Raw genomic sequence first — 24,363 nt, forward strand, 5'->3', positions numbered from 1 at the left:
GATGTAATTGGAAAGATATGATATAAAAAAATAGGAAGATAAGAAGATTTAAGTTAAAGATTACAAAATTAAGGTAGAATAATAATAATAAAAGCAGGAAAAGAAAAATATTTTAAAAAACCAGAAGAGGAGGTTGAGGGAAGTTGGGGGGGGGGGAGAGATTGAGATTTATATCTTTTTGTGATAATGGTGACTGTGTTGAATATAAAATTGTAAAACTTTAATAATATATATATATATATATATAAAGAAATGTGAAGTGTTGGACAGTAGAATAGAGAAGTGTCTTTTTCATGTCTCTCGTTTCCCATCTTTTAGCATGTTCATCGCTGCCATTTCAAACCTGCTTCCACAATTATGAGGATGAGAAACTGACTTCTTGCCAAAATCGAACGGTCAGGGCACCTTCAGGCGACAGGCACAATTGCTACATACCTTACCATCTACAATGCACACAGGTAAATGCCGGTGTCGGCAATCAAATCCTCTTCTCTTCCTGTCGCTTAGACTACAAAAGCGGATTACTGCCTGGAAATCCGCCTAGCTGAGCGAGGGCACCTGTCTACCTGCCAGGAAAGCTCTGGACTCACCTCCGATCTTGTAGACATCTTGAAGGGGCAGGCGCAGAGGCTTATCTGTGGGGCGGGTGGGGGGCAGGATGGTATCCAGAGCTTCCAGCAGCGACACTCCACTGGCGTTCCCTTCCTTGCGCTCCACTTTCCAGCCTTTGAACCAAGGCATCTGCAAAACAAAATGGCGGGAGTGTGGATCCAGTGGGCTGTGAGGAAGGAACTGTTGGCACATGAGAACACCTTCGCCCAGCTGTATGAATCTCTCCCTCATCACAAGGGCAGGAACTGAAGGATACAATCCTTCCTTTGCTTCCCAGAGCAATTTGAGATTATTTTATTTTTATTTATTTACACACACCCAAACACACACACACATTCCCCAGACCATCTGTCTGGGTTTCACCAGCCACTCTGGGCACCTCCCGACAGAATATGAATAAATATTAATAAAAAAAGCGATAAAACATCAAACATTAAAAACTTCCCAAAGCAGTTAAATAAACCTTGTGGATGGAGGGGTGTTAACATATATAAAATTGTGCATATGGTTGATTTGAATATGTTATTATTATGTATACTCAATGTATACACAGCGCGGGTGGCGCTGTGGGTAAAACCTCAGTGCCTAGGACTTGCCGATCGTATGATCGGCGGTTCGAATCCCCACAGTGGGGTGAGCTCCTGTCTTTCGGTCCCAGCTCCTGCCCACCTAGCAGTTCAAAAGCACCACTAAGTGCAAGTAGATAAATAGGTACCGCTTTATAGCGGGAAGGTAAATGGCATTTCCGTGTGCTGCGCTGGTGCTGGCTCGCCAGAGCAGCTTCGTCACGCTGGCCACGTGACCCGGAAGTGTCTGCGGACAGCGCTGGCTCCCGGCCTATAGAGTGAGATGAGCGCACAACCCTAGAGTCAGACACGACTGGCCCGTACGGGCAGGGGTACCTTTACCTTTACACTCAATGTATCAGCCGCCTGGGGGATTTCACTGTTTGTGTTTTGGTTGTTGGTAAAATATAAAAAATAAAAACTTCCCTAAACAGGACTGCCTTCAGATGTCTTCTAAAAGTCAGGTAGTGGTATATTTCCTTGACATCTGATGGGAGGGTGTTCCACAGGGCAGGCACCACCACTGAGAAGGCCCTGTGCCTGGTTCCCTGTAACCTCACTTCTCGCAGGCCCTCGGAGGCCCTCGGAGCTGGACCTCTGTGTCTGGGATGGACAATGAGGGTGGAGACGCGCCTTCAGGTTTTATCAGAGATTAGCAGTCTGCCTCCATCTGTAGATAAGTTTGGGGGGGCGGTTTCCAAGAAGGGGGTGTATCACCCATAACACCAGGCCAGGAGTGTGAACCCTAGCAGTTCACTCCAAAATCAGCTTCTCCAATAATCTCAGGTCAATTGTGCTTGCTAAGGTCAGTTTCCCAAAGGCAAGTCTCCCATTCCCCAGACTCAGGCCACAAATGCCCAGTCAAACTTGGTTGGCTCAGTAGGTAAAGTACGAAACTCTTATTAATCTCAGGGCCATGGGTTCAAGCCTCACCTTGGGCAAAAGATTTCTGCATTGCACGGGGTTGGGCTAGATGACCCCTGTGGTCCCGCGGGATCACATTCATCCAGCGCTTTACCAACTGCACTGGCTCCCGGTGGAGTACAGGGTCAGGTTTAAGGGGCTGGTTTTGACCCCTTGTAATCTCCCACGTTTCTGGTATATAATTTAGAATTAAATTCAATTCCCCTGAATAGCAATTTCTTTTTATTACTCTTGCTATATATATCTTCACCTCGCACCAAAATGGTCTTATCATCCGGCAGTTAATCATCATATGTATTAAGTTCGCATTTTTACTTCCACATCTCCAGCAGTTGTCTGCATTTGTTATTTTCCTCTCGTAAAGTTTTGCTGGAGTCCAGTGGACTCTGAATATTATTTTCTGCTGAATGCAGCTGTTATGGACAGACCAGTCTTCAAGAAAGGTAAAGGTAAAAGAACCCTGACAGTTACGTCCAGTGGCGAACGACTCTGGGGTCGCGGCACTCATCTCGCTTTATTGGCCGAGGGAGCTGGCGTACAGCTTCCGGTTCATGTGGATCATGACTAAACCGCTTCTGGCGAACCAGAGCAGCGCACGGAAATGCCATTTACCTTCCCGCTGGAGCGGTATCTATTTATCTACTTGCACTTTGAGGTGCTTTCGAACTGCTAGGTTGGCAGGAGCAGGGACCGAGCAACGGGAGCTCACCCCATCGCAGGGATTCGAACCGCTGACCTTCTGATCGGCAAGCCCTAGGCTCAGTGGTTTAACCGACAGCGCCACCCGCGTCTCTGGAGGTTCTGTTTACCTACTCTGAAATTTAAATGTACATTGTTTTATCAAATCCCCTAACAAATTTAGCAATTGCAAGTGTGTGAGAGAGACAGTAGTTAGCAGCCACCCGCTCACTGATTTTCTACATCTTTAAAGGTGACTTCATTTTGAAACTGCTGTGGACATCCCCTCCCGCATTTTCCTAGCCACCAATACTGTCTGTCTTGCATCCAAGCCAGTGTCCTGTATTCCCTGAAGGAGGTCACAAAGCATTAGCCCAGCTGTGCAGAACCGTCAAGAGGATTCACAGAAACTAATCTCCGCCAACACACCAACGCTGACTTGCTGAATTTCAAGGTGGTCACATGACAGGCTCAGAGGGGTCACCTGACTAGCTTCCGCATTAAGGAAGAAGCCCCAGCCCAGCCAGGAGAAGGGAAGGGAATATAAAGAGATCTGGAGGGTAGAAAGGGAAGAGGAAAGAACAGGACCTCCACGTTTCTGAAAAGAAATGCTATTCAGGAAAACAGAGCGTCTCTGTCTGAGCAGCAAAAGACAACACCACGCAGGCAAAATTCAGTAGCAAAATCACTTTTGCAAGTTACGCATCACAAAACCTGAACACTTTGACCTGCATAGGTTATGCACACAAAGCCAATTTGCACGTGTCACCTTATTATGTATAATTTATTCTGCACCCCGTTTCCTTCACTCTCGCTTTCCCACCAGCTTCTGAGGCAATCTGCAAGGAAAATTCAAGCTTATCCCTGCGGTTGTAAGGGCTAAGACGCTGCATTTTTAAAACACCGAAAGGAGACGTACTCAAGCCACAGGATTTTACATCTAACACCCTCAACACCCCTGGAAGTTTAGTTAGGCTGAGATACCGTGGATGGCCCAAGGTCAGCCAGTAAACTTCATGGCTGGCTAAGGATTTGAACCCAGATCTGCCCAGTCTTAGGCCACAGTCACACCATACATACATAATTTTGTTTGTATGCCGCCTTTCCAAAGTTCAAACCACGCTCAAGGCAGCTTACAACACAAAAAAGGCACATAAACACAACGTAACGAAAGCAGCCATAAGCAATAAATAAAACATCAAAAAAATGCACAAAGGAACTGAACAATTTCCACGTAAATTGTAAGATCTAAAACAGAGATACAAAAAGTTAGCATCGATAACAACAACAACCCCATCAACAAAAATCCCTAAACGATACCCCAGCACCAAACATTTACAGCAGCATCATTCTACTCTAAAGTCCTGGCTTGCTCCCCAAAGAATTATGGGGAATGTAGTTTGTCCAGGGTGCTGAGTGTTGTAAGGAGACGCCTATTCCCCTTTTCCCACAAAGGCTCTCTAGCTAGTTAGCGCAATTATCTGAAATACATCCTCCTTCCTTTTAAAGACGCGTGAAATATACTCGGAGTCGAGAGTGGATTTCATGCTTTTTATTCAGCTCATAGTGGTAAGGAGGAATCAGAGTTCCCCCATAATGTCTGCTTTATATACGTTATTTACACAATGGGCCCCATGTGATTGGCTAATTCCGGAATTCTCCTGTAGGCCAATCAGGTTGCGGATTCACTTCCACCTGGAGCTGGATTGGGTGGCTCCTGTGGACCAATCAGACTGCTGCATTCTGAATCCTATTGTTCTAGGACCAATCAGACTGCTGCATTTTGGATCCTATTCAACTCAGTACATAACAATGCGTGTGAAAATCAGTGAAGGGGAAACTCTTGGTACTGCCACTGCCTTCTGATGTTTTGGGGGAGGTGACAGTCCAGCAGAGGTCACACTCTCAGGACCGCAATCCCCCAAGGACCACCTCTCCCCATATGAACCAACCCAGACCCCAATATTATCATCTGAGGCCCTTCTTCATGTGCCCCCTCCACAAGAGGTCTGAAGGGTGGCAACACAAGAACAGGGCCTCATCTGTGGTGGCTCCCCGTATCTGGAATGCTCTCCCCAAGGAGGCTCGCCTGGTGCCTTCAATACATATCTTTAGGCACCAGTGAAAACTTCCCTCTTTAGGCCTTAGGCCTTTAACTATCTGTGTGGCCTTTTAGAAATAGGCAGAATGCTTTCAATGTATTCGTTTTTCCTCTCGGTTTCATGTAACTATTTTTTGGGGGGCGGGTTGTCTGTTTGGTTAAGCGCTTTAGGCCCCACCCTATTCTCCTGAATGGGATCTGTTTTGACTTGACGTATTTTTAAGTTGCTGGGACCCTCACGGAAAAGGGCAAGTAAAAAAATGTAATTATTAAATTTTGGCAAGCCCAGAGACTCACAAACGTTGGAGGAATTGAAAACGGTGAGAAGCTGTGGAGTTACAAACTGATGCAGAGAATAAAATAGCTTACTAGGGAAATGCTGAAGTCGACCTTTGGGGCTCCTCAGGGTCAATTTTTTACGGTAGCCCAAATCTCAGTTGTACGGGTGTATGCATATATCTCAATTTTAACTCATGAGCTATTGCTGCTATCTGCTCCAATTGTATACAGTGGTACCTCGGGTTACATACGCTTCAGGTTACAGACGCTTCAGGTTACAGACTCTGCTAATCCAGAAATAGTGCTTCAGGTTAAGAACTTTGCTTCAGGATAAGAACAGAAATCGTGCTCCGGCAGCGCGGTGGCAGCAGGAGGCCCCATTAGCTAAAGTGGTGCTTCAGGCTAAGAACAGTTTCAGGTTAAGAATGGACCTCCGAAACGAATTAAGTACTTAACCCGAGGTACCACTGTATTTTGTCTTTATGAACGCTGTTTTTATTGTGTTATGTTATGTGAGCTGGTCTTTGACTGCAATAAATGATCTAGCATCTAGCAAACTGATGCAGGAACAAGAGCAAGACAGAGTGATCACTCTGTTGGCCAGACAAAGCCCCAGTTCATACTTTTCAAAATCCCCCCACCCCCCAAAAATGTGGAACATCTCATCACTATATCCACATGATGCCCCAGTCCTCCAGAAGGCCCTCACTTGCCTGTTCTTTCCCTAAAATGGGAGGAAAGGAATTCCTTCCCAGAAATTGGACATCGATATGGATGCCTCAGCACAATACAGTGGTACCTCGGTTTTCGAGCATCTCAGAAGCAGAGCATTTTGGTTTTCGAACGCCAAAAACCCGCAAGTAAATGTTTCTGTTTTTGAACGCACCTCAGAAGTTGAACAGCTTTTTACACCTTGGTTGTCAAACGTTTCGGAAGTCGAACGGTCTTCCAGAACGGATTGCGTTCGACAACTGAGGTACCCCATGCAACTGCAGTGATGGGTCAACTGTAGAGGCGGACATTATCTATCTATCCATTTTGGTTTCTCTCAATTTCCCACTCTGAATTTGAGCTCTCCACATTTCTGCATAGCTGTCAACGTTTCCCTTTTTTAAACGGAAATTCCCTTATTCAGAATAGGATTCCTCGCAAGAAATGGGAAAAGTTGACAGCTACGCATTTCTGCATCCTCGCAAAATACCTGTCAGGTTTTTGTGAGCATTCCTCCTCCTAACATAGGTGGTTCTGCTGCATCTAAAAGTTCTGGGAACCAGATTGTAGGGATTCTCAGCTTTCAACCACAAGCCCAGCAACACCCCACTAGACACAGATTTGCAACGATGTACTGCTGCCCTGTCTCGCTTGACCTCCATATTTAGGAAGTATAAATTCCAAAAATGACGTCACCCTGTTTTCCCCAAACCTATTTTCAATTAGACTGTTCAGTGTCATCTCTCCAGCACTGGCAGCTGCCGACATTCCGCTGTCTGGGCTTTGGGTACGCTGATTAAAATAATTGGCTAAAAAAGCTTTTAACAGGCAGTGGCAAACGATTACTTGTTTGGTTTGCAGAGTGCTACACGGCTGGCGTTGGGCCTGCCCTCACAATAACTCTGAACTCAGCCACCATTATTCCCATTTTACAGACATTGCAACTGAGGCCGAGGGCAGCAGCCGGACAGCAGCTTCTTCCCCTCCCAGATACAACCCAGAATAAAGGCTGTGTGGTCATCAGAATAATCATATTTCACATCATAGTATTTAAGTAGCTATTTAAGCCTCCTTTAGTGGAGAAAGGGGCTCTCTCTGATGCTCGGATTAATGCACTAGTTTTACTGGTATGCAAACTGCTCTGGGAACCTTTCCCAGCTGAATAGCATGCTTTCTCGGCCGTGGCCCCGATCTGGTGGAACGCTCTGTCACAAGAGACTAGGGCCCTGAGGGACTTGACATCTTTCCGCAGGGCCTGCAAGACAGAGCTGTTCCACCAGGCCTTTGGCCAGGGCACAACCTGACCCCTTCCTCTGGCAATCCTCACAGAGCCCAATGGTTGCCATTAATCTGATTTGAACTGATTTTAGAATGAAATGATTTTAGAATGTTGTATCATTTTACTGTTGTCAGCCGCTTTGAGCCCGGCTTCGGCTGGGGAGGGCAGGATAGAAATAAAATTTTATTTATTTATTTATTATTATTAATGCTTTGAATCAATAAACAAAAAACTTAAGTAGTAGTACAGGCCAGGCCAGAAACCCTTTATCTTGTTAAGAACTAGGCCTTAGGTAAAGGTAAAGGTAAAGGGACCCCTGACCATTAGGTCCAGTCGTGGCTGACTCTGGGGTTGCGGTGCTCATCTCGCTTTATTGGCCAAGGGAGCCGGCGTACAGCTTCCGGGTCATGTGGCCAGCATGACTAAGCCACTTCTGGTGAACCAGAGCAGCACACGGAAACGCCGTTTACCTTCCCGCCGGAGCGGTACCTATTTATCTACTTGCACTTTGACGTGCTTTCGAACTGCTAGGTTGGCAGGAGCAGGGACCGAGCAACGGGAGCACACCCTGTTGTGGGGATTCGAACCGCTGACCTTCTGATCAGCAAGTCCTAGGCTCTGTGGTTTAACCCACAGCGCCACCCGCATCCTTAGTCATCCCAAAAAGAAATTATACAGCTCACAACTCCAGCACTGACGGCAAGTGGTGCCCCAATGTAATGTATTCCAAACTTCTTAGCCTCAGGGAACCCTATGTGCATTGATTGGTCCAATAAAGAACAATTGAAAGATGGCGGCAGATTCTCACGGATTACAGGACATCCTTGATTCACGCTCATATTGAGTAACGACTAGGTTTTCTGGGTCTGTTTGTCACCCGGCATAAACGGAAGGCTCATCCACTTTCACTGGGCCCATATTTTGATTGTATTGTGGCCAAATTAATTCCCACGAACCCAAGAGTTCTGTGGCTCTGCTTTGCAAAAATCCTATCTTACCCACTCGATTGAAACTCAGCTATGCAAAATCTGCCTTTGGATCTTTTCCGGGCAATTGTTGAGATCCGATTCAGCCAGGAATGTCAGGTTTTCGGAAGGCACAGCCCTGCAGACAGGACAGCCTCTCCCAGTAGGCTCAACATTCGAAATTCACCAGGCGCATTTTGCACCTGGCTATCGGCCACTTGTGACCAAGTGAAGATGCCCAGGCGCCAGGATCTCCACCATCTGGAGGTGAATGCCTGGGGGTCCCTGGATGTTGATTCTTTTCACACACCAGAAACACATCCTGTAGAATTCTACCTGTTATGTTTTATCTGCCCAAGGAGAATGAATTTCAGGAACCAAAAAGTTGTATTGAAAAACAAGACTTTAGATCTGGCCCAAAAATGGCAACTAGGCGGTTTCGTTTTGGCGACTGTAACCCTGGTTTAAGGAGCCATTTGGCACCTACTGTAGCTTATATATATCAGAAACTCAGAGATATATATAAGCTACAGTAGGTGCCAAATGGCTCCTTAAACCAGGGTTACAGTCGCCAAGACGAAACGCCTAGTTTACTCTGGTTTACTCTGAGTGAAACTTAATTGGCTACCACCCTCAGAAAGAACCTTTTCGATGTCAGCAGGTAGTGTCAACCATTGGCTCCCAGTACGTTTCCAAGCACAATGCAAAGTGTTGGTGCTGACCTTTAAAGCCCTAAATGGCCTCGGTCCAGTATACCTGAAGGAGCGTCTCCACCCCCATCGTTCAGCCCGGACACTGAGGTCCAGCACCGAGGGCCTTCTGGCAGTTCCCTCATTGCAAGAAGCAAAGCTACAGGGAACCAGGCAGAGGGCCTTCTCGGTAGTGGCGCCCGCCCTGTGGAACGCCCTCCCGTCAGATGTCAAAGAGATAAAAAACTACCTGACATTTAGAAGACACCTGAAGTTTTTAACGTGTGACATTTTAATGTATTTTTAATCTTTGTTGGAAGCCGCCCAGAGTGGCTGGGGAGACCCAGCCAGATGGGCGGGGTACAAATAAATAAATTATTATTATTATTATTATTATTATTATTATTATTATTATTATTATTGGACTAGCAAGCCTTCCTGTAGAATTCTATCCGCAATATTTTATCTGCCCAAGGAAAACAAATTTCAGGAAGCAGAAAGTCGTGTTGAAAATACAACTTTCAAGCAGCCAAAATGGCTCCCAAAATGGCAGCTAAGCATCCCTAGCCCTGGTTTAAGGAGCCAATCGGCACCTAGCTTACATATTCGAGTTTCTAACACTGCCTAGGCTCCATCTGGCCTGCCTTAACACTCCCTCTTCAAGCCAACCTTTCTCGTATTCGCAAGTCGACTTCCCTGTCCCTGGGAGATGACAATGGAAGAGCTTCTCCAGCTTTGATTGGACCCAACTGGAGTTGCAAACCTCATGTGAACATTGCCTAGCACCGCCCACCAGAGACTTACGTTGGGAGACGGCTCCAGCATGTTATCTCCGTGCCAGCCAGAGATGGGCACGAAGGGAACGGTCGCTGGGTTGTAGCCGATCTTCTTGATGTAGGCGCTGACCTCCTTGACGATCTCATCGTAGCGCTTCTCGCTGTATGGCGGCTCCGTGGAGTCCATCTTGTTAATGCCCACGATGAGCTGCTTGACACCCAGGGTGTACGCCAGGAGGGCGTGTTCACGGGTCTGGCCATTTTTGGAGATGCCAGCTTCGAACTCGCCTACCCCAGCAGCCACAATCAAGACGGCGCAGTCGGCCTGCAGGGAAACAAGGCACAGTCACGCTTAGGAGTGTGACGGTTTTCGCATGACGGTTTGCAAAAGGTCACAGGAGGATTTCCCCGTTTCATTTTCTCTCCATTTCTCGTTTCTTTCCCCCAATCTTAAGTTCCACTTTTCCACATCGGCTCGCAATCTTTTAAAGAAGTCCTCGTGAAACTTTTATCAGCGTTTTGTAAAATGAAACTAAAAAACAGCATCAAGCATTTTAGTGCAAACGTCTCCCAATAAGCACATTTTTTTGCCAAGCAATATACAGCGGTACCTCGGTTTTCGAACGTCTCCGTTGATGAACATTTTGGTTTCTGAACGCCGTAAACCCGGAAGTAAATGCTTTGGTTTTCGAACTCGTCTCAGAAGTCGAAAAGGCCACGCAGCTTCCGTATTGAGTTTTCCGTATTTATTGAGGCTTCCATACTGAGTTTTCGAACGTTTTGGAACTCGAACGGTCTTCCAGAACAGATTACGTTTGAAAACCGAGGTAACCACTGTGTTGCATTTTAAGTACATTTCCCATTTCTAAGCACTGTACAGGCAGTGACCGATTTGCACTGATTTGTGTGCAACTGACGCACAACCGGTGCTTGGGCCCCTTTTAGAAAAAAGCAGAGCTGGGCCAGAATGAGGTGGGTTTTTTGCACTCTGCGGGCGCCAGGAACAGAACCCTTGCGCAAAAGGGTTGCCACCTGTACATAAAAACAATCCATAGAAAATGGGAAAATAAAACAATAAAAATCCATCACGAAACCAAACTAAAGGCCTGCTGGAATAAGCATGTCTTTGTCTTTTGCTGGAAGTTCAACAAGGAGGGGGTCTGCCTAATCTCAGGTGGGAGGGAGTTCCACAGGCCGAGGCTCACTATACTGAATGCACAGCCCATTTCAGCACACATTGTTTGGCTTGCAGACCAGCATTACAAATTTGAAGGGGTGCGAGTTTCAAAAGATGACTGTGTTTCGGTTCATGTACTGTTTTAGAAAGCAGATGGCAGAAGGGGGAGCCACTTGGAGGAATAGGTAGAATATAACCACAATAAGTAAATAAACTACGTGTCTTGGGATACAGCACCCCCCCTCCCCCGAGATTTCCTAAACAAAACAGGTACATATTGGGCTCCTAATATCCCATCTTCCCTTCCAATATTGTAACTCAACAAGTTCTACGAACTGTTGGCTCGATACCTGAAAACTGATAGTGCCATCTGCTCCTATAAATAGTTGATGGCTCCTTTAGGGAGTTCGTCCTTTTTTACTCCCAGGAAAGCAGGGAGGGGAGAGCATGCTCCAAATGCATTTCTAAGAATTTCTACGGCCCCTTTCCAACGCACAAAGCATGCTAGCTTCGCCATTTGGCCAGCCAGAGTGCAAAGCTAGACAGGGTTCCTAGGACTTCCATTTTTAAGAAAATCCAGGTCACACAGTTCTGCTGGCAGGGACCCACGCAGGGAAAAAGGACGTTGGTGCTGTGCTGGTGCTTAGGGAACAAACCAAAAGTGCCCCCTGCCCTGAGACAAACAGCCTCCCCTTTCTCACCTGCGAAGTCCCCGTGATCATGTTCTTGATGAAATCCCGGTGCCCGGGGGCGTCAATGATGGTGATGTAGTACTTGGTGGTCTCGAATTTCCAGAGAGAGATGTCAATGGTGATCCCTCGCTCACGCTCAGCCTTCAGCTTGTCCAGAACCCAGGCATACTTGAAGGAGCCTTTCCCCATCTAACAGGTTGGAGACAGAGGGGAGAAGTTTTTGTAAGGGCTTTAGCTCAGCTAGTTAGAACACAGTGCTGATGATGCCAAGGTTGCAGGTTCAATCTCCATATGGGACAACTGCATTTTCCTTTATATATATATACACACACACACATATATATACACACACATATATATACACACACATATACATATATATATACACACACACACACACACACACATATATATATAATATTTATTCAAAGTTTAAGATTTCAAAAAGAGAGAAGAACAATTCAAAATATAAAAAAGAATACAACAGTAACAGAAAAAAAGAAAAAGAAGGTATAAAAATACATTCAATTAAAAAAATTTTTTTTAAAAAAAGAACAGATTAAACCCTTACATAGCTTTCTTCCTTTACTTATTTCCTTGACCTCCTCACACCTCCCAATTTTGTATTCTAATTTGAATTGTTTTTTCAGCAAATCCTTCCAACCTTATTTTCATTTAAGTAATTTAATTTAAAATAATATAGTTTAACGTCCTCTCTTTCATCACTTTCATCAACTCATTTTTATCTTAATCCTTTATCTCATATCTACCAAAACTACCTAATTTTCTTTTTCCAACACCTTTCTAACAGTCCTTAATTTTACAATATTTTTGAAGATATACTTTAAATTTTTTCCAATCTTCTTCCACCGACTCTTCTCTTTGGTCCCGGATTCTGCCAGGGACCACTGCATTTTCCTGCATTGCAGGGGGTTGAACTAGGTGGTGCTCAGGTCCCTTCCAACTCTATAATTTCTATGAAAAATCCAAGTGCAATTAATATTATTATTATTAATATACCCTGCCCATCTGACTGGGTTGCCCCAACCACTCTGGGTAGCTTCCAATATATATATATATAAACATAATAAAACATTACACATTAAAAGGCTTTCCTCTACAGAGAATGCTGTTGATGTTGTGATTTATGGGGCAGAGGGGAGGGAACAGTCTGCATCATCATCATCATCATCACTTTTATTTATACCCCGCCCTCCCCGGCCAGAGCCGGGCTCAGGGCGGCTAACACCAATAAAATCACAGTAAAAAAAAAAAAGTGATGGGGGGGGACCCAATTTAAAATATAGGTTAAAATGCAATTTAAAATGCAGCCTCATTTTAAAAGAGCTGCTAGATCAAGACCAGAAGGGGAAGGAAACATAAGGGTCAGACTGAGTCCAAACCAAAGGCCAGGCAGAACAGCTCTGTCTTGCAGGCCCTGTGGAAAGATGTCAAGTCCCGCGGGGCCCTAGTCTCTTGTGACAGAGCGTTCCACCAAGTCGGGGCCAGTACTGAAAAGGCCCTGGCCCTAGTGGAGACCAGTCTAACCACCTTGCAGCTTGGGACCTCCAAAGTGTTGTCATTTGTGGACCTTAAGGTCCTTTGTGGGGCATACCAGGAGAGGCGGTCCCGTAGGTACGAGGGTCCTAGGCCACATAGGGCTTTAAAGGTCAAAAGGTAAGGTACCCCTGCCCGTACGGGCCAGTCGTGTCCGACTCTAGGGTTGTGCGCTCATCTCACTTAAGAGGCCGGGAGCCAGCGCTGTCCGGAGACACTTCCGGGTCACGTGGCCAGCGTGACGAAGCTGCTCTGGCGAGCCAGCACCAGCGCAGCACACAGAAACGCCGTTTACCTTCCCGCTATAAAGCAGTACCTATTTATCTACTTGCACTTAGGGGTGCTTTCAAACTGCTAGGTGGGCAGGAGCTGGGACTGAAAGACGGGAGCTCACTCCGCCGCGGGGATTCGAACCATGCAATCGGCAAGTCCTAGGCGCTGAGGTTTTACCCACAGCGCCACCCTCATCCTTTAAAGGTCAAAACCAGCCCCTTAAACCTGACCCTGTACTCCACCGGGAGACAGTGCAGTTGGTAAAGCACTGGATCCCACGGCAAGGACCCCGTAAGGAACCTCGCTGTGGCATTCTGCACCCGCTGGAGTTTCTGGGTCAGCTTCAAGGGCAGCCCCGCGTAGAGGGAATTACAATAGTCAAGCCTGGAGGTGACCATCGCATGGATCACTGTGCCCAGGTTGGTGTGGGAAAGGTAAGGGACCCACTGCTTAATACAGCCACCTTTGCTGTGGCTGCAACCTGCGCCATGGAAAGGGAGGTGTCGAAGGTTACACACAAGCTCTTGGCAGAATGCGCTGGCACTAACTGAGCGCCCGCAAGAGATGGGCATTGATGCCCCAAACCCCTTCCAATTCTTGGGCTCCTGTATCTGTACCTCGGTTCCCGAACACCTCCATTTTGGAATGTTTTAGCTCCCAAACGCTGAAAACCCGGAAGTACCGTATTTTTCGCTCCACGAGACGCACTTTTTCCCTCCTAAAAAGTAAGGGGAAATGTGTGTGCGTCTTATGGAGCGAATGCAGGGGGGAGGCAGGCAGGAAAAGCCCCCAAGAGCCGCACACAATCTCCGCAAAGCTCTTGCGGGCTTTTCCCCAGGAGGGAGAAGGGACTGACGCGGCCAGTCAGTCCCTTCTTCCTCCTCGTAGGAAAGCCCACAGGAGCCATGCGCTCCTTAAAGGGTGCGCGGCTCCTGTGGGCTTTTGTGGGAGGTGGGGGAATTGCCATAGCCCTGCGCAACCCTAGGGAAGCCGGAGGGGCTTTAGCTGAGCGCAGGCCCTCCGGCCGGGAGAGGCTGCACGCGGCTAAAGAGGAAGCCATGACATTGAGCGGGATGGATACCGCTTGCTGTCTTGGCTTCTTTGCTCTTTGGGGCTTGGGGGGGGGGAGACCCGGGCTTCCCCAGCAGCCCCGAGAAGCTCTGGGAGAAGCGGACAATCAAAAACATTTTTTTTTCTTGATTTCCCCCTCTAAAAACTAGGTGCGCCTTATGGTCCAGTGCGCCTTATGGAGCAAAAAATACGGTAACTGCTCCGGTTTTGGAATCTTCCCAGCTGTGTTTTTCTCCCCTCCCCCCCCCCAAGACTTTGCAGCCAGCCCATTGGTCCTTGGAACGGATTAAGTTTGAAAACTGAGAGAGAGCAAGCTTCCCAAATTGGTCCATGGGCCTAGGCAGCGGTTATGGCGGGGTTTTTCAAGCACCACAATTAGGGAGGGACAGGGAACGCATTTTGAGCACCTTTGCGCCACTGCCATTCTAGGATAGCAAGGGAGGCGTTCATGAAGAGTTCCCATTTTTCTAGAAATAACAGCGGTGCTTAAGAGCTTAAGAAAAGATGGAGGGACCTAGTCCAGTGTTTCCCAAACGTTTTTGGGCAACGGCACACCTGTTTACCGGAAAAAAATCTCGCGGCACACCACCATTAAAGCCCCGCCCCGTGACGTCAGCGCGCAGCGTCACGCCGGGAGGGACGCACAAAAGTGAACGTTTTTTCCCTTCCCCTTGCCGGGGTGGGAGGAGGCAGCAGAGCGAGGGACTGAGGGACGGCGGCAGCTGAGGCGGCGGCGGCTGTTGTGGTGGTGGCAGCGATAGCGGGCGGAGGAGGAGCCGTCGCCGGGAGTTGCTGCTGCTGCTGCTGTTGCTGCTGCTGCCCGGACATGCCGGCCTCCTCCTCCTCCGCTGTCTCGCGCTCCTCCCTTTTGCGCGCGCTGCCCCGCCGCTCGGCACCACCACCGCGGAGCCGCCCCCGGCTCGACGCGGATCCTCGCCGCCGCCGCCTCTCGCCGCCCGACTCGCCCGCCTCCCTCCCACGGCACACCAGCCGGTGTCTCACGGCACACTAGTGTGCCGCGGAACACCGGTTGGGAAACACTGACCTAGTCTATCACCCTCTTCTGGCAGTGGCCATCCAGATGCCTAAGGGAAGCCCGTGTGGTGCCTACAGGACATTTCCTGTAATGCTTTTCCGATCTCTGGCTGCTAAGCTGCTGAAACCTCTTCCAACCTTTGAACCAACAACCTGGGAATGTTGTCAAGTGCTTTCGCCAGCAGGATCAGTTCATGATGAGAGACGACCTACAGGGTCCCCAGCAGTAACCACCCAGGGTCAAAGGCCGGGTTAGGGTTCCCATGTGCCCTGCAATGCAGAGGACAGCCCTCTATCTCATGGGCAGGCAAACTAAATTTTCTCTTTTACAATCTAAAATACTCATTTAAACTTCCTTAAAATATCAATGACTTCCCTTCTTCTCTTTCCATGGTTCATTTTGTTTATCATAAATCCCTGCATATTTTACAAAAACTAAACCATTCATTATTCCATTACTGCATCCATCAAAACTTAGTTACACTGCTGAATTTATCTTAATATTGCCAACGTTTTCAGGTGTACACTGTTTTCCCCCATATATTCAATAAACGTTTTCCAATCTTCTCTAAACGTATGTTCTTCTTGTTCTATATGTTAAGTCTACAAGCTGTGCATATTCTGTCAGCTTAAGTTGCCATTCTTTTTTGGTTGGGACCTCACTCATTTTCCATTTTTGGGCTAACGAAACACAGGCCGCAGTAGTAGCATACATAAATAAACTTTTATGACACCTGGGAATTTCCGTCTGAATTATCCCCAACAAAAAGGACTCTGTTTCTTTTGGGAAAGTACTTTTGAACATTTTTTTTCAATAAACAGCCTCGGTCCAGTATACCTGAAGGAGCGTCTCCACCCCCATTGTTCAGCCCGGACACTGAGGTCCAACGCCGAGGGCCTTCTGGCGCTTCCCTCCCTGCGAGAAGTGAGGTTACAGGGAACCTGGCAGAGGGCCTTCTCGGTAGTGGCACCTGCCCTGTGGAACGCCCTCCCACCAGATGTCAAAGAGAAAAACAACTACCAGACTTTTAGAAGACATCTGAAGGCAGCCCTGTTTAGGGAAGCTTTTAATGTTTAAGAGACTACTGTATTTTAATATTCTGTTGGAAGCCGCCTAGAGTGGCTGGGGAAACCCAGCCAGATGGGCGGGGTATATATAATAAATATTATTATTATTATTATTATTATTATTATTATTATTAATTATGTATCATTTCCCAATACTCTTTTACCCTTTTACAAATCCAACACTTGTGAAAGTACGTTCCCTCAACTTCTTTGCATCTCCAGTACTTATCTGACTCAGTCTGATATATCTCAGCAAGCCTTAAGTCTTAAATCCTTGATAAATATACTGCAACACAAAATGTTAAGTAGAGGTCTCACACTACCTCCGAGGCTGTCCCCAGGGAGCATAATGTGCCTGTTAGGAGCTATAGAATCATAGAATTGTAGAGTTGAGACCCCCAAAGGTCTTGTAGCCCAACCCCCTTCAGTGCAGGAAACTCAGCTAAAGCATCCATGACAGATGGTCATCTAACCTCTGCTTAAAAACCTCCAGTGGAGGAAAGAAGCTGGAGGTGGAGTTATTCTGTAGCCGTGATAGGAGTCCCTGCGACAGGCATCACACCATATCCGATTAATTAATAAAACTTGCGTTGTTCTCCTAAATCGGATGCCTGTCACCTTTGAGGAATAACCTGCCCAGTTTTCCTGCTGCAGTTAGGCCATAACGCCATGTTTCCTTCCATTCTCCCCACCAAAACGTCCCTATATTCCAACTCTCTATATGTTCTGTAGGGTTTCATTTCTACAGTGCTTGGAGAGCAATTTGATCCTGCAGTTTATATATCTTCTAAAAATTCTGCGCCCCAAGCAGTGCTCAGGAACCAGGATGAACCATATGCACTGAAAATGATTTGCACACTGTCAGGGAACTGACATCAGAGGAAAGGGAGGTGGTAGGGCTCCCAGAGGCTGGGAGAGAGTCAGCAGCTAAAGCAGGGACCAGCAGGGGGAGAGAGGGGTCTCTGGAGGAGGATCTCAGGAATGCTGAGAGAGACGCAGCAGCCAAGGCAGGAACTAGCAGGGGAGAGGGAGGGGTGAGAGACACGTCCAGCGAAAACAGCGGGGAGGTGTCAGAAGCAACCGTAGGGAGACCCATGCTTCGCCGGAAGCTGCCACGTCGTGAGTCCAGGAGACGCGTTTCCGTTAAGGAGCTTCTTTGCTGGAAGCGCTTCCGCAGGCAGCCACTGTCAGACTCTACTAGTGACTAGAGCAGACATGTCTGAGGAGCTCTGTCACACACAGAGGTTTGTGGAGCCGCACAAACTCTGAGGGATCACAATTTTACGCACAAGCAGCTAATCATCCCATCACAGCAGTCTGACAGTCTCTGTACGCTGCCTGTGCAGGAGAAAGCATCATGAGCGACCCAGCCGGAGCCGGAGCCGGAGGAGCAGGGGGTGGAGCTGGTCCAAGCTTGGAAGAAAGATACCGAGCATTGGAGGTCCAACTTGCGCTGCAGACGGCGAGGCTCGAGGAGAGAAGGGCTCAGGATGCAGACAAGAAGGGGAGAACCACGCAGTTCCCCAGAAAGGTACCAGGATTGGTGCAGAAGTTTGGGGGGGACCCCAAGGATTACCATGCCTTTAGGACAGAGATGCAATATGCCCTTAATGTGCAGTTTGATGAGTTCCCTGATGAGGAATCGCGAGTTGCTTTCGTAATTGGGCATCTTGAGAAGGGGGCGCGGGACTGGGTTCGACCCCTGATGGCAACGCACAATGACATCCTAAAGGACACTATGAAGTTCTTTCGTGCAATGGATATCATGTTTTCCAGCGATATTGAGGAGGGGGTGGTGCGCAGACAGCTAATGGCTTGCAAGCAGGGAAGCCGATCTGTCCGTGAGTACTGGACTGAGTTTACCATGCTGATTCACAGATTGGGGTGGGATTTATCGGCGGCACCCATTCAGATGCTATTTGAAGAAGGTCTTTCTTCGGCTGTGAAAGACGAACTGTCCCGGAGCCCCAGGGCGGTGTCTATGGATCAGCTGACCAAATCTGCGCTGACCATAGGAGCGCGCCAGGAGGCAAGAGCCTTGGAGAGGCGGGAAGGGAGAGGGGAACGTTGGAAGGAGTTCCGCATTCCAGACATTCCTGAGCCAGCTTTCCCGCCGGCAGAGCCGATGGAAATCGGAACAGCCCGCGCGCGCGCAGTTTCAAAGCCCAGTGAGGGGGCTAAGAAGGAGGGAAAGGGGGCCCGGAAATGCTATCTCTGCCAACAGCCAGGCCACTTTGCCAGAGTCTGCCCCCAGAGGAAGGAATGGCAAGGGATGGTGGGGGCTGTTGAGGGAGGAGAGCAGGGAGAAACGGAGCAGGTAAAAGCCAACGCCTGGTTGCCACAGTCGGGGCACTGCAGCCAGGCCAAAGAGCAGTGAAAGTGCCCGTGCCAGAAGCTCCTCAACCTGCTCTAGTGATTGAAGTGTCGCTAGAGCTGCAAAATGGACACCCCCTAAAAATAAAGGCGCTGTTGGACTCAGGCAGCTCCTGCAATTTTATGAGCAAGGAGTTTGCTGCTGAACACCAGATACAGACGATCCCTTTAAGCAACCCCCTGCAGGTGACCACGATCGATGGCAGGGAGCTGTTGGGAGGGGAAGTCAGCTTGCAGACCGTCCCAATGATAATGAGGGTGGCAAGGCACACAGAACTGATAGCGTTTAATGTGGCCACCTTGGGAGGCGCTCCCATTATTTTGGGAATGAGCTGGCTAGCCCTACATGATCCGCTGGTGGGCTGGCATCAAAGAGTGGTTTCCTTCGGTTCAGCACATTGCTTAGAACACTGCAAGGGGGAAAAGGGTTCAGCAGGGGCCCAAGCCACCCTAGCAGGGACTGAAGTAATGGAGAAGGTGAAGGTACCACCACAGTATGCAGATCTCAGCGACGTGTTCAGCGAGAAGGAAGCTGACCAACTACCCCCGCATAGGCCCTTTGATTGCCAGATCAATTTACTCCCTGGAGCACAGCTTCCTGTAGGCAAGTTGTATGCCATGTCAGACAGGGAAATGCAGGAGTTGCGAGAGTTCATTGACAAGAACCTGAAGAGAGGCTTCATCAGAGAGTCCAAGGCAGCGGGGGGTAGCCCAGTGTTTTTTGTGGATAAAAAGCACACGGACAAGCCGAGACTTGTATGTGATTTCAGGCGGTTAAATGCAGTGACAGAACCGGCGGCTTTCCCTATGCCCAGGATTGATGATATTTTGACCAGGGTGCGGAAGGGAAAGATTTTTACAAAGCTGGACCTAAGGGGGGCGTACAACCTGATACGTATAAGGAAAGGGGATGAATGGAAAACCACCATGTTCACCCCTTTGGGGGCATTTGAATATCTCGTGATGCCTTTTGGATTACAAGCAGGCTCCACGTGTTTTCAATCGTTCATGAACCACGTACTGGGGCCTTTGCTCTACAAGAATTGCGTGGCCTTCCTAGATGATGTGTTGGTGTATTCGGAGAATGAGGAGCAACATGTGAGAGACGTCAGAGAAGTGTTGAGCAGGCTGCAAGCCAACAGGCTGTGGGTGAAACTGGAGAAGTGTCAGTTTCATACCAAGGAGGTGGAATTCCTGGGGTACCGCCTGTCAGACAAGGGGTTGGCCATGGATCCCGGCAAGGTTCAAGCAGTGCTGGAATGGAAAACACCCAAAACCAAGAAGGATGTGCAGAGGTTCCTAGGGTTTGGAAACTTTTATCGTAAGTTCATCCGGAACTTCGCCCACCTGACGGCGCCCATTACGGACTGTCTCAGCAGTAAAAAGAAGTTTGTTTGGACGGCGGAGGCGGAGCGAGCGTTTGAGGAACTGAAAAGGGCCTTCGCCTCTGAAGAACAACTTCTGCATGTGGATTTACAAAAAAAGCTGAGGGTCGAAACAGACGCATCTGACAGAGCCATAGGGGCGGTGCTTCTTCTGCAGCCGGGGAAGGAGGAGTCAGAGTGGCGACCGTGTGCCTTCTTTTCGCGAAAGCTGAACAAATCCGAGAGGAACTACACGGTGTACGACCGGGAACTTCTTGCTATTCATGAGGCTTTCCGGAGATGGAGGCACCTGCTAATTGGTGCACAACATAAGGTGCAAGTGTGCACGGACCATAAGAATCTAGAGTATTGGAGAACTGCGCGAGTGCTCAACCAACGGCAGTTGAGATGGGCCCAGGAGTTCTCCAAATTTAACTTTGAGATTTGTTACGTGCCAGGCCCAGAGAACGTTAGGGCGGACGCTCTCTCACGCAAACCTGAATATTTGGAGGGGGAGGGAGCACCCGAAGAGACCCATGTCATTCCAGAGAACCGCTGGGTGTGTGGGGCGGCATTGGTGGGGCAAAGGGAACTGGTAGAGGGAACGGTGCAGGATGAATACGCCCAGGACAAACTCAGGGGTCTCAGGAGGGAGGGAGACAAACCCGGGGGTTTTGAGGAGAGAAACGGGGCGTTGTATTACAAGGGAGCGTTATATATACCTGAAGGGGAATTGAGGGAAAAGGTACTCAAGCAACTGCACGATAGCCCCACAGCAGGGCATTTTGGGCAACACAAAACCATGTGGCTGGTTACCAGGGAATTCTGGTGGCCCAAGGTCAGGGAAGATGTGCGGGAGTATGTGAGAGGGTGTGACCAATGCCAACGAGCCAAGGGGGAGAGGCGGGCACCGGCAGGTTTATTAGAACCACTACCCACGCCTGAAAGACCATGGGAAGCAGTGGCAATAGATTTCATGACTGATCTGCCAAGGTCTAGAGGGAAAACAGCCATCATGGTTGTGGTAGACCTGTTAACCAAGATGGCCCACTTTATAGCCTGCTCACATGCGGTCACAGCAGAAGAAACCGCTAAATTGTCTGTAGAAAATGTGTTTAGGCTGCATGGCGCCCCCTTGAGGGTGGTTTCTGACCGAGGGAAACAATTTACTTCCAGGTTCTGGAGGAAGCTCATGAGCTTACTGCATGTAGAGGTTAATTTCTCAACGGCCCGTCATCCAGAAACCAACGGGCAGGCGGAAAGAGCTAATGGTGTCCTCCAGCAATATTTGAGGTGTTATGTGAATGACAGAGAGAATGATTGGGTGGAGAAGCTGGCGTTGGCAGAATTTGCCTACAACAATGCAGAGAACGTGTCCACGGGGATGAGCCCCTTTTTGGCTAATCACGGGTGCCATCCCCGAGCCTTCCCAGGGTGGAAAGGGGAGAACTGGAGCGTTCCAGCTGCAGAACAGTTCGTTGAAGAAATGGAAGCGATCCATCGCCAGCTCCAACTTAATTTAAACAGGGCTAAGGAGGAATATAAGAGGCAGGCAGACAAAAACAGAAGGGAAGGTGAAAGCATTAGGGTGGGGGACCAGGTGTGGCTGTCTACCCAAGGGTTACCATTCAAAGGGGGTTGTAAGAAGTTAAGACCCAAAAGGCTGGGCCCATTTGAAGTCACGCAGCAGGTCAACCCAGTGGCTTTCAGACTCCGGTTACCGAACCACATGAAGCTGCACCCAGTGTTCCACAGGTCGTTGCTGTCACCGTATAAAGGGGACAGAGAAGGGAGGGTCAATAGGGGAGCAGCTATGGAGGAAAAGGAACACAGCTACCATGTAGCGGAGATTCTCGATTCCAGGTGGAAGGGAGATCAAGTAGAGTATTTGGTAATGTGGGAAGGGGAGCCGGAGTCGGAAAACACCTGGGTCATGGCAGAGGATGTAGATGACGAGGTTTTGATAGAAACTTTTCATCAGAGATTCCCTCGTAAACCTCAGCCAGTGGCGAGGTTCCGGAGGGAATACTTTGCCACCACCGACGAAGAAGAAGAGTTGGAGGGGTTCTCTGATTCCGAGGCAGAGGAGGATTCAGCGAGCCGGAACGAAGACCGATGGAGGGAAATGTTCGAGACGTCTGAAGATGAAGAGGATTCTTTTCGGGGTTTTAGCTCCTCACCGCCCAAAGGAGAGAGTAGGGGCGGGGGGGAAGGGGGCCCTGGAGGGGAGGTGGATGTCAGGGAACTGACATCAGAGGAAAGGGAGGTGGTAGGGCTCCCAGAGGCTGGGAGAGAGTCAGCAGCTAAAGCAGGGACCAGCAGGGGAAGCGAGGGGTCTCTGGAGGAGGATCTCAGTAATGCTGAGAGAGACGCAGCAGCCCAGGCAGGAAACAGCAGGGGAGAGGAAGGGGTGAGAGACACGTCCAGCGAAAACAGCGGGGAGGTGTCAGAAGCAACCGTAGGGAGACCCATACTTCGCCGGAAGCTGCCACGTCGTGAGTCCAGGAGACGCGTTTCCGTTAAGGAGCTTCTTTGCTGGAAGCGCTTCCGCAGACAGCCACTGTCAGACTCTACGAGTGACTAGAGCAGACATGTCTGAGGAGCTCTGTCACACACAGAGGTTTGTGGAGCCGCACAAACTCTGAGGGAGCAAAATTTTAAGCACAAGCAGCTAATCATCCCATCACACACACATTTGCATATTTTCCATAAATTATTATTTTCAGCCCTCTGCAGCACAACACACAACCCTACACCTGTTTAACTATCTGGACCAGAAAGCCACAAAGTGGACTTCAATATCACAAGGTCATTAATAATTTTATTACATAAACAACGACAACAACCCAATTGCCAGAGCAATTAACTGAACCTTGAAGAATCAAACCAGAATAAACCAACATTATTGGGCTGGGAGTGCAACCTTGATTCTGAATACATAGCACCCGTAATTAATAAATAAATAAATAAATAAATACTTTTGCTCAGTGAGTTGCTGGAATTAATCTGTTACTTGCATTTAGCAGACCCAGTGTGACAGGTGGGTAGAGAAGGACAGATCCTGACCTGCAATTAACAAGGGTTTCCCTTCCAGAGAAGCACCATGACCCTCATCCCACCCTGTACAACCCAATGACAACGACGATTTATCAGGTTGACTAATCAGCCCATCCGGCTCCCGCAGCCGTCAAAATTGGTACATTCCGGCTGAAAAAAATGGACTGCGCCGAAACTTGCTGCATCATGTTATGAGTGTGTGACAAGCCTCTATTTAGCAAAATGCCTTTGCTCCTCTTTTCATCTGCCTATATTCGATTACCCGCAGAGATCGTGGGCCAAAAGAGGAAGAAAAAGGGCGTATTTTCTAGCCTAGCACAGTAACGGCTCTGTTGCAGAACTCAATACATCTCGAATTGGCTGGGCAGAAGGAAAAGTCATATTGTTTAAGGCCACAAAGGATGGGTTTCATTTTTTTAAGAGAGAGAAAGCCTTCTGAACTGCTACTATCTTTTGTTCCATAAGCCAGGACCCTCTTCCATTACGTTAGCTCTTTAAAACAAAACAATACCCCAGTTTTAAGCAGCACCTTTGAAAAATCTTACTAGAGCCAGACTCCATTTCCTACCAAAGCAATCGCATGGAAAGGAATACCCTCGCCACACACTGCCTTGCATCAGAAAATGGAGGCTGACAGCACAGAGTCAATTGGCTATTAATAGCAGTTTCACGTCCCTCTGCATATTTCTGCCGTGCCAGCGAAGGTGCCACAAGGCTTGCCTGGCTGATTCAAAGAAACAGCAGCTTATTTTAGAAGATACCAGACCTCGCTGCATCTCGGCAGCTGGTACAGATCTCTTGCAAAGCTGCAGGGTCTAAGTAGAGCTGTTTGCTCAGATATCGATGGGGGGCAGACGACTGTTTGCAGGAATGGCGAGGCGACCACATCTAATGTGTTTTCAAAGCTCCGGCTTCCATTTTTGTATTTTTAAGTATCTAGACCTCATGATGGCACGTTTAAACCTCGTGGCAAAAAGGAAGTCAGAGACATCTACTCGGTGCAAAATCATCTTGTCTGCCCGTGAAGATATTCTCATAGTTTATCTGTTCTATTAATTAAAACATAAATCCTGACCTCTCTTTACAGTGGTGCCTCGCAAGACGAAAATAATTCGT

The 24,363-nt window shown here is 48.3% G+C and overlaps 1 protein-coding gene across 1 annotated transcript in view; it reads right to left on the reverse strand.

The window, feature by feature from the left end:
* Positions 1 to 24,363, reverse strand: part of EEF1A2 (eukaryotic translation elongation factor 1 alpha 2) — a 42,319-nt gene that overhangs the window by 7,319 nt on the left and 10,637 nt on the right. Inside the window, exons 3-5 of the mRNA XM_082226234.1 lie at positions 11,459 to 11,638; positions 9,609 to 9,905; positions 591 to 741 (exon numbers count right to left, since the gene is read on the reverse strand). Coding sequence (XP_082082360.1) covers positions 591 to 741; positions 9,609 to 9,905; positions 11,459 to 11,638 — 628 coding nt within the window. The remainder of the gene's footprint in view (positions 1 to 590; positions 742 to 9,608; positions 9,906 to 11,458; positions 11,639 to 24,363) is intronic.

This window comes from Podarcis vaucheri, assembly GCF_965113315.1.
Source record: "Podarcis vaucheri genome assembly, chromosome: 6".
Classification (NCBI taxonomy): Eukaryota; Metazoa; Chordata; class Lepidosauria; order Squamata; family Lacertidae; genus Podarcis; species Podarcis vaucheri.